Raw genomic sequence first — 10,226 nt, 5'->3', positions numbered from 1 at the left:
CGCTCTGACGTCACGTCCGGCGCGGAGACGGCGGCGACTCCGCACTGTCGGCTGGGCACGCATAGCCGGGCAGTTGGTTCGTGGGCTGTGGAGGCGACGGAGCCAGGGGCTGGTGGGGCCGGCTCAGGGAGGACCTGCCTGGGTGAGGAGGACGCGGGGTGAGGGAGGGAGGGGCTGCGGGCCGCCGTGGCTGCCTTCCGCTCGGCCACTCGGGACCTGTGGGCGCGGCGTGGGCTCCGTTCACCTGTCCGCGGCCGCCGTCCTTCCCAGTCCAGGATCCTCTCACTGTGCCGGACCAGTCAGTTCGCGCTCATCCCGTGCCTTTTTTCCCCAAACTTGGATTTTTCCCACCAGGCCCTTTTTCATGACCCTGACTCCCCGTCAGCATCCCCCCTGGCCAATCCAATATGGCCCCCAGTCCCCGGGAGGCTGTCAAGTGTGTTCCTGCCCTCCGCGTGCACCCCCACCTTGACCGAAGCCCTCGTGCTGATAAATGTGATTATTTGAGTGGAGGCCAACTTCCCCTTTCTCTCTCTTCGACTCCAGGGGCTTTCCCTTGCATACCCTCGCTTGGGCTGGCCAGGGTGTCACTTCTGCCTCCCCGCCCTCCAGACCATGGACGGCTCCTTCGTCCAGCACAGTGTGAGGGTTCTGCAGGAGCTCAACAAGCAGCGGGAGAAGGGCCAGTACTGCGACGCCACTCTGGACGTGGGGGGCTTGGTGTTTAAGGCGCACTGGAGTGTCCTTGCCTGCTGCAGCCACTTCTTCCAGAGCCTCTACGGGGATGGCTCAGGAGGTAGTGTCGTCCTCCCTGCTGGCTTCGCTGAGATCTTTGGCCTCTTGTTGGACTTTTTCTACACTGGTCACCTCGCTCTCACCTCAGGGAACCGGGATCAGGTGCTTCTGGCAGCCAGGGAGTTGCGAGTGCCAGAGGCCGTAGAGCTGTGCCAGAGCTTCAAGCCCAAAACTTCAGTGGGACAGGCAGCAGGTGGCCAGAGTGGGCTGGGGCTCCCTGCCTCCCAGAATGTGAACAGTCTCGTCAAGGAGCCGGCAGGCTTGCAAGAAGAGGAAGTTTCGAGGACTCTGGGTCTAGTCCCCAGAGATCAGGAGCCCAGAGGCAGTCATAGTCCTCAGAGGCCCCAGCTCCATTCCCCAGCTCAGAGAGAGAGCCCCTCCTCCCTCTGTGGGAAACTCAAGCAGGCCTTGAAGCCTTGTTCCCCCGAGGACAAGGAACCTGAGGACTGCAAAGTGCCCCCAAGGCCCTTCGAGGCTGAAAGTGGCCAGCTACAGGGCGGGAGTAATGAGGTACTGTGCCCAGGGTGCTGGGACTGGGGAGACAAATAGAGGGAACAGACACTTTTTTTTGGTATAATAGGGACCCTGGGCTGGGTGTGATGGCTCATTCACGTGAGTGGTTCAAGTGGAGGACGACAGGGATGGACGAAGTCCATTGTAATCCTAGCACTTTGGGAGGCCAAGGGGGGTGTGGATCACTTGAGCTTGGGAGTTCGAGACCAGCCTGGGCAACATGGCGAGGCCTCATCTGTACAAAGAAAATACAAAAATTAGCCGAGTGTGGTGGTACATACCTGTAATCCTAGCTACTTGGGAGGGTGAGGTGGGAGGATCACTTGAGCCCAGGAAGTGGAGGTTGCAGTGAGCTGAGATGGTACCACTACTCTCTAGCCTAGGCGACAGAGCAAGACCCTGTCTCAAAAAAAAAAAAAAAAAAAGACCTTAAGACAATCTCTGTTAATGTGGGTTTGGAACAGGCTTTCTCCAAACAAAGGAAGCTGGTGATCTCAGGCTGACCTTTGTGCAAGCCCCAGCTATTCATGGTTGCCACCTTCCTGAGAGGAGTGGGCAGCATCAGGGTTACAGGTGTTTCCCCAGGGTAGTGTTTCCATCCGAGCTTCCAGTTCCCCACAAACACAGTCACTTTCCTCTGAATCCAAGATTCAGATGCTCTGCCTTGGGCCCCTGAAGGAACAGTGTCTGATGAAGGGACTTGTCAGGGTCGGGGCTTGGGATGGAACTGGAGCTGGGTCCCTGCAACTCCTGCTGATTCATTTGGTGACCCCACCCCCTCCTGCTGCCTATTGTGCCCTAGTGGGAAGTGGTGGTTCAAGTGGAGGACGACGGGGATGGTGATTACATGTCTGAGTCTGAGGCTGTGCTGACCAGGAGGAAGTCAAATGTAATCCGAAAGCCCTGTGCAGCTGAGCCAGCCCTGAGCGCGGGCTCCGTAGCAGCTGAGCCTGCTGAAAACAGAAAAGGTACAGCGGTGCCGGTCGAATGCCCCACATGTCATAAAAAGTTCCTCAGCAAATATTATCTAAAAGTCCACAACAGGTAAACATTCTGTTTTTCTATTTTCCTGTCTGCCATTCCCGCGTCGGGGGAGGGGTCTTGCACGTCCCACTTCTGGGTGAGGTAGGGGCTGGGGGATCCTTCGCGGACCCACGTAGTGCCTGGCCTTGGCACACCTCTGACAATCAGGAAGTGAGAGTCTGCTTTGGGTTAGATTCTTCTTCCTCACTGTCCTGTGAGTACTGTGGTTGGAGATGGGTTTGTGGACATCTTGTCAACAGGTTCCACCCACTGTGGACCTTGACCTTCAGCTGGCCTCTGCTGACAGAATGAGAAACCTGTGGCCCGTGTGCTAGAGCTGAGGCCCAACCTTAGGTGTTTCTGAAGCCTGGCAGTGTGGGCTTGAAGCCTGGCAGTGTGGGCTTTGGGCCACCATGCTGAGCCTTGGGTCAGTGCTACCTGTGTTTCCAGGGAAGTGTTCACTCTGGGGTGTCAGTGGAGTATTAAAGTCCAGTTACCTAAACCTTCAGTGTCAAATAAAGTAACCAGGAACTCCAGGGGCTATTAAAATTTTTATTTTTACATTTAGTGGAGACAAGGTTTTGTCTGAGACCAGGCTGGTCTCAGACTCCAAGGTTCAAGGAATCCACCCACCCTGGCCTCCCAAAGTGCTAGAATTATAGGTTTGAGTCACCATGCCCAGCCCCCAGGGGCTATTCTATGTTTTTTTGGTTTGTTTTTGTTTTTGAGTTGGAGTCTTCCTCTGTCACCAGGTTAGAGTGCAGTGGCACGATCTCAGGTCACTGCAATGTCTGCCTTCTGGGTTCAAGCGATTCCTCTGCCTCAGCCTCCAAAGTAGCTGGGATTACAGGCATGCGCCACCAAACCTGGCTAATTTTTTGTATTTTAGTGGAGACAGGGTTTCACCATGTTGGCCAAGATGGTCTTGATCTCCTGACCTTGCGATCTGCCCACCTTGGCCTCCCAAAGTGTTGGGATTACAGGTGTGAGCCACCACGCTTGGCCTATGTTATTTTTTATTTTATTTTATTTTACTTTATTTTTTTTATTTTTTTATTTATTTTTATTTTTATTTTTTTTGAGACGGAGTCTCGCTCTGTCGCCCAGGCTGGAGTGCAGTGTCCGGATCTCAGCTCACTGCAAGCTCCGCCTCCCGGGTTTACGCCATTCTCCTGCCTCAGCCTCCCGAGTAGCTGGGACTACAGGCGCCCGCCACTTCGCCCGGCTAGTTTTTGTATTTTTAGTAGAGACGGGGTTTCACCGTGTTAGCCAGGATGGTCTCGATCTCCTGACCTCGTGATCCGCCCGTCTCGGCCTCCCAAAGTGCTGGGATTACAGGCTTGAGCCACCGCGCCCGGCCTATTTTACTTTATTTTTTTTGAGACGGAGTCTCACTCTGTTGCCCAGGCTGGAGTGCAGTGGCATGATATCGGCTCACTGCAACCTCCACCTCCCAGGTTCAAGCGATGCTTGAAAAGCCTCCTTGGAAAAGCCTCCTGAGTAGCTGGGTTTACAGGTGCCTGCCACCACGCCCAGCTAATTTTTGTATTTTTAGTAGAGATGGGGTTTCACCATCTTGACCAGGCTGGTATTAAACTCCTGACCTCTTGATCCACCTGCCTTGGCCTCCCAAAGTGCTGGGACTACAGGCGTAAGCCACCATGCCCGGCCTGTTTTTTTTTTTTTTTTTTGAGACAGAGTCTCACTGTGTCACCCAGGTTGGAGTGCAGTGGCACGATCTTGATTTACTGCAACCTCCACCTCCCAGGTTTAAGTGATTCTCCCGCCTCAGCCTCCTGAGTAGGTGGTATTGCAGGCGCACGCCACTACGCCTAGCTAATTTTTTTACTTTTTTTTTTTTTGGAGACAAGTCTTTCCTCTGTCACCCAGGCTGGAGTACAGTGGCTCCATCTCTGCTCACTACAACCTCTGCCTCCCAGGTTCAAGCAATTCTCCTGCCTCAGCTTCCTGAGAAGCTGGGATTACAGGCGTGTGCCACCACACCCGGCTAATTTTTTTGTATTTTTGGCAGAGACGGGGTTTCAGCATGTTGGTCAGGCTGGTCTTGAACTCCTGACCTCGTGATCCGCCTGCCTCAGCCTCCCAAAGTGCTGGGATTACAGGCGTGAGCCACTGCGCCCAGCCATTTTTTTACTTTTTAGTAGAGACGGGTTTCACCATATTGGCCAGGCTGATCTCAACCTCCTGACCTTGTGATCCACCTGCCTCGGCCTCCCAAAAGTGCTGGGATTACAGGTGTGAGCCACTGTGCCCAGCCCCCAGGGGCTATTTTAACTTAAAATTTTAAATTAAATAAAAATTCAGTTCCTCAGATATATTAGCCAAATCTGAAGTGGTGAGGAACCACGTGGCTCCTGGTGGCTGTATCAGGCAGTGCTGACATAGCACATTTCCATCATCATGGAGAGTCCCCTTGGGCAGCACTGCTCTGGAGTCTCTTCAAGCCCTGTGGGAATGGTGGCCCAGTGACATGCCTTCCAATCCTGCCACTCCCAGCCAAGACATCACTAGTCTATCATGGTGTTTTTTTTTGCCAAGCCAGGTAGGGCGGCACACTAGTAATCACCTGAAATGGGAGCAGGGGGAAATCTATTTGCTGTCCCTGTGCACCATGTTTGGGGCAGCTGCTGCCAGTGGAATGTTGGGATGACTCCAGTGTCGGGGGTGTCCTGGGGCAGCCTGTGTGCTACTGGATGCTCGCTCTCAAGTGCCTTGCCGGGGTAAGACTGGGGTGGTTTCCATCCCTTCCTTGGGCTTCAGCTTGCTGAACTGACCCTGAGAACTGGGAGGGGATGGCTTCATGAAGTCATTTTGATGGGGGATGAAGATAGTTGCTGTAGAGGAAGAGGATGAGAGAGATGCTTGGCCTCTGGCAGGTGGGAGGGGCTGTCGCAGGCTGCACAGGGACTCTGAGGTCGAGTTCATTTAGTTCATTCATTCAACAGTCTACCAGGTAGCCAGCAAGGCTGTGTGGGTGCTTGGGATGCATTTAAGGGAACTAAATAAAGGTCCTTATGCAGCCGACCTGCTTGCCGGGCAATGCAGGTAACAGATAAGTCCATCTGCCTGCAGTAGATGGTGAGGAAGTGCTGCGGAAAAAAAAAAAAGCAGAGGCGGGCCAAGGGGTTGGGGGGTTGGGGGTTGGGTTCGATTGCGATTTTAAGTAGCCAGGCTCTCGGCAGTCTTACTCAGAAGGTGAGATTTACGCAGAGACTCAAAGGAGGCAAAGAAGTTGACCAAGTGGGTGACTGGGGAGGATCTGGGTAGAGGGAAGAGCCAGGGCGCTGGGGTAGGAGGATCCTGGGGCCGTGACAGGCAGCAAGGAGGCACATGCCTGATCCAGGTGGCCAGATGACACCCTGGGAGAGAAGCAGGCAAGGGGAGGGCTGCCTCTGCCCTGAGGGGCCTCCCGGGCCCTTTGAATGGGGAGCACTGGGGATATGTGAGCCAAGAGGTGCTGAGGTCTCACTTTAAACTAAAGGGTCTTTCTGGCTCCTGAACTGAAACCTGTGGGGGAGGCAGTCACAGAGCCGGGAGACCAGATAGGCAGCTCCCCTGGCTACCCGGGAGAAACTGTTGCCGGCCTAGGTGGGGCAGTGGAGTCAGGTGAGGATCTGGCCTTGGGTTTGAAGCTCTTGGAAGCCTTGAGTTGCTTCTCTAGTAGTCAAGACCCAAGATCTGCCTCTGCAGACAGAATGCGGCCAACTGGGCCTCCCCATAGGCCTCTGTGCTGGTCAGATCATGGCAGCCTCTTAGGACCTTTGTGAGCCTCTTGCCACGGCACTCTCCCTTGCAGAGAGTCTCCATGCTGGGAGAGGCTTCTGGGCTTGTCCCTGCACCTTAACCAGCTGGTGTCACCTCAGAACACTTGTTCCCCTTAGAAGGGACCCAGGAGGGGCCCTGGGTGAGGGAGAGATGGGAAACCCTCTCAGCCACCCCACCCCTGTGGCTTCTCCTGGCAGGAAACATACTGGGGAGAAACCCTTTGAGTGTCCCAAGTGTGGGAAGTGTTACTTTCGGAAGGAGAACCTCCTGGAGCATGAAGCCCGGAATTGCATGAATCGCTCGGAACAGGTACTTGGGAGCTGGCCCAGGTACTTGTGGGCAGGGCACACTGGCCTCCCTGTCTTCCTGCCATCCGGGAAGGGCCCCAGGAGACTGTCTGAGAGGGGTACTGTAAACTCAGGAAAGCTGTGGGGTCCTTGGATGTCATCAGGTCCATGCCCTGGTACAGGTGGGGACACAGGTCCTGAGGGCGGAAGGGACAGGCATAGGAGGGACTCTGTGGGAGGCATTTGGGGTTGGCCTTTCTAGGCCCCTTGCCCACCTCCACCTTGGGCTTTGGAGAAGGGGAGCCTCTACAGGGAATGGCAGCAGGAAAAGGCCCCCTGGCCACCCCCAGCAACCCCACTGCTGGCTTCTGTGTCAGGGCCCGCTGAAACCCAGACCTACTCTTTCTAGAGGCCTGTCAGCAGCCACTGGGGCCAGGGACTGTGGGTGAGGCCACTCGGACCCTGCCCCCAGTCTGTCTGGGCTTGAGAAGGGCCTGGTGTGCGGTGGGCTTGCAGCACTCAGTGACGGTCAGGCCAGGCAGGTTACCTGTTGCCCTCTCCTACCCTAGCATCCCCCCCTGCCCAGACAGACTCTTCCCAGCAGCAAGCGGAAGCCCGGGCAGAGGCTGCTGTCACAGGCAGAGGCCCCCGCTGATGCCGGCCCTGCTTGCCCCTCACACTGCCAGGTCTTCACGTGCTCCGTGTGCCAGGAGACATTCCGCCGGAGGATGGAGCTGCGGGTGCACATGGTGTCTCACACGGGGGAGATGCCCTACAAGGTCAGGCTTGGCCTGTCTCCAGGGCCAGGGGTGGGTAGCCCCAGGATCCCTCCTGCTGAGCCTTTTACGTGGGGTGCTATCAGGCACCTCCCTCACAGTAGCTGTCAGGGAGCCTGCCTTCCCTGCCTGTCCAGTGCCCCCTTATCTGGACAGGATTGCTGGCTGCAGCCTCACCTCCAGGGTCCTTATTAGGCCCTTGTTTCTTTCCATGGAGGACAGGCTTGGCATCCTCTGGGCAGCTGAGCTCTGAGGGCCCTTCCTTGCGCCATCCTTCACACCAGATCAGGGTCCTCCCAGTATCATCTCACTGGGGCCTCCTATTCCCGCCCTACAGTCCAGGGGTGGGTGGCAGGGTTTCATGGGTGCAGGCTGCCCTGGAGATGACTGTGGGCCTCTTTTTCAGTGTTCCTCCTGCTCCCAGCAGTTCATGCAGAAGAAGGACTTGCAGAGCCACATGATCAAGCTGCATGGAGCCCCAAAGCCCCATGCAGTAAGTGACAGGCAGGGCTGGGCATGTTTTGATGCTGGCATGAGCAAGAGTGAGCTGTGCCCAGAGTGGGCAGCCAGCCGTGTGCTTTCTGTTGTTCAGGGGGAGGGGGCTTGTGGGTCTCTCAGGCAGCCCTTCCCTACTCTCACCCTGGCCCTGGTCCCTCCCTCTGCCTGCCTGGTCTGCCTGCAGTGCCCCACCTGTGCCAAGTGCTTCCTGTCTCGGACAGAGCTGCAGCTGCATGAAGCTTTCAAGCACCGTGGTGAGAAGCTGTTTGTGTGTGAGGAGTGTGGGCACCGGGCCTCCAGCCGGAATGGCCTGCAGATGCACATCAAGGCCAAGCACAGGTGTGTGTCGCCTGTTCACTCCTGGGGCCCAGTCCTGCTGCCAGCCCAGGCTTGCACCGGCAGGGAAGACAGTTTGCTGACTTTTACACAGATGAGTGTGCCCTCGGCCTCCACCCTGAATCTAGTGCCTACAGCCTTTCTGGGGTAGTGGGACCCGAAGGGCAAGCAGCTGTGCCAGGCAGAGGGGCTGGGGGCACTTGTTTCAGGCTCAGACAAGCCTCTGTGCCCCCGGGGCAGATTCTGAGCTTCCTTAGTTTCTTGTGATTCCCTGCTCATAGATTGTCCTGCTCTGGGGTGGAGGTGGTGCCCCTTTCCTAACACTGCCCAAGCCCTCTTTCCACCAGCCATGCTCCTAGCTGTAGCAGAGCAAAGGGGGTCACTTCCCTTGGTGATGGCCTCTGCCCTATGTTCCCACCCTAACAGGAATGAGAGGCCACACGTGTGTGAGTTCTGCAGCCACGCCTTCACCCAAAAGGCCAATCTCAACATGCACCTGCGCACACACACGGGCGAGAAGCCCTTCCAGTGCCACCTCTGTGGCAAGACCTTCCGAACCCAAGGTGAGGTACGCCCCGCCCCTCCCCTCCCCATCCCCATCCCGAGGCCAAGGCCCCAGGCTGAGCTCTTGCCTTGTACCTGCAGCCAGCCTGGACAAGCACAACCGCACTCACACCGGGGAAAGGCCCTTCAGTTGCGAGTTCTGTGAACAGCGCTTCACTGAGAAGGGGCCCCTCCTGAGGCATGTGGCCAGCCGCCATCAGGAGGGCCGGCCCCACTTCTGCCAGATCTGCGGCAAGACCTTCAAAGGTACCTGGGCGACCCTGGGAGAGCCTTTTCCTGCTCATCTGAGTTGGAGGGTCTCTGAGGAGGAAACGCTCCTTTCTTGCCAGTGAACCTCTCTTGTGCCCCACACGGTAGAGTTGAGAGTGGACCTGCTTCGAAGGCAGGGGTGTCCTGTGCAGTAGTGACCTTGGGTGGCACTGGAGAGCCTGGCAGGGCCTGTGCAGCACTTTTCAACCACTGGCCCCGCGTACTGCAGAAAGAACCCCCTGCCCATGGCTTGGTCCCCTCCCTTGCTGCCTGTCCCGACCTCCTGCTGGGCTTCCTTTAGGGTCCCGGGGCCCGGGGCTCCTGCACAATCCCCTCCGTGTTCTCCTCCCTCCTGCAGCCGTGGAGCAACTGCGTGTGCATGTCAGACGACATAAGGGGGTGAGGAAGTTCGAGTGCACCGAGTGCGGCTACAAGTTTACCCGGCAGGTAGGCCAGGCCCCGGGCCCCTTCCCCTCCCCCAGGATCCCCTGAAGTCCTGAGCTCTTCTTCCCCGCCAGGCCCACCTGCGGAGGCACATGGAAATCCACGACCGGGTGGAGAACTACAACCCGCGGCAGCGCAAGCTCCGCAACCTGATCATCGAGGACGAGAAGATGGTGGTGGTGGCACTGCAGCCGCCTGCGGAGCTGGAGGTGGGCTCAGCGGAGGTCATTGTGGAGTCCCTGGCCCAGGGCGGCCTGGCCTCCCAGCTCCCAGGCCAGAGACTGTGTGCAGAGGAGAGCTTCACCAGCCCAGGTGTCTTGGAGCCCTCCCTCATCATCACAGCTGCTGTCCCCGAGGACTGTGACACATAGCCCACTTTGGCCGCCAGAGCCCACTTGGCCCCACCCAATAAACCATGTGGCTTTGGACTCACGTATTTCAGCCTGACAGTCTCTTCTCCAGTGTCCTGGAGTCGGGGAAGTGCTGCCTTCCCACCCATGCCCTCAGGACAGAGTGGTGTCCTGCCTGGTCCTGTGTGGGCCTCAGCTCAGCTGGCAGCTTTCCCTCCTGTCAGGAAACCTCAGCTGAGTGAGGCTTGGATGGGGTTCCTTTGGGGACCAAACCTCTGGCCTTGGCTGCTCTCCACATCTATATTATGTTCCTTGTTATTGCAAGATTTTACAGTGGGGTCTAGATAGAGCACTAGTATTCCTCATTTAGAGCTGAGGTGGTGCCAGCTTCTGGGGATAGAATTAATTACTAAGCTTCTGGAGTTCAGTAGAGTGGTCAGGACCCATGGGGCTGGCCTTGTTGGGCAGAATCAAGGATTGGGCCCAGTTAGTGTAGCTAAGCACGCCTGGGGGCCTGAGGAGGCTGGGGCCCTTCCCTCAAGAGCAGCCTGGTCTGTGTGTCCAGGAGGCTTTGGTCCCCACGTTCTACAGCTGTGGGGTACGTG

General features: G+C 56.9%; 1 protein-coding gene across 2 annotated transcripts; it reads left to right on the top strand.

Moving 5' to 3' along the window:
- Positions 1–5: 5 nt before the first annotated feature.
- Positions 6–9,707, top strand: ZBTB48 (zinc finger and BTB domain containing 48). Of its 2 annotated transcripts, none has more exons than XM_010357394.2 (11): positions 6–142; positions 547–1,305; positions 2,111–2,352; positions 6,315–6,426; positions 7,091–7,183; positions 7,587–7,673; positions 7,863–8,017; positions 8,441–8,577; positions 8,660–8,824; positions 9,186–9,274; positions 9,346–9,707. In XM_010357394.2, exons 2-11 carry the CDS (start codon positions 616–618, stop codon positions 9,640–9,642), a joined length of 2,067 nt encoding a protein of 688 aa, XP_010355696.1. In that variant the 5' UTR covers positions 6–142; positions 547–615; the 3' UTR covers positions 9,643–9,707. The 2 variants fall into 2 exon arrangements, 1 of the variants encoding a protein (XP_010355696.1); XR_004060324.1 differs by having other exon boundaries at positions 21–142; positions 6,974–7,183; positions 8,664–8,824.
- Positions 9,708–10,226: the final 519 nt, after the last annotated feature.

Source organism: Rhinopithecus roxellana, chromosome 12 (genome assembly GCF_007565055.1).
Source record: "Rhinopithecus roxellana isolate Shanxi Qingling chromosome 12, ASM756505v1, whole genome shotgun sequence".
NCBI lineage: Eukaryota > Metazoa > Chordata > Mammalia > Primates > Cercopithecidae > Rhinopithecus > Rhinopithecus roxellana.
The sequence above is the reverse complement of the archived record's forward strand: the minus strand, read 5'-3'. Positions and strand labels throughout refer to the sequence as shown.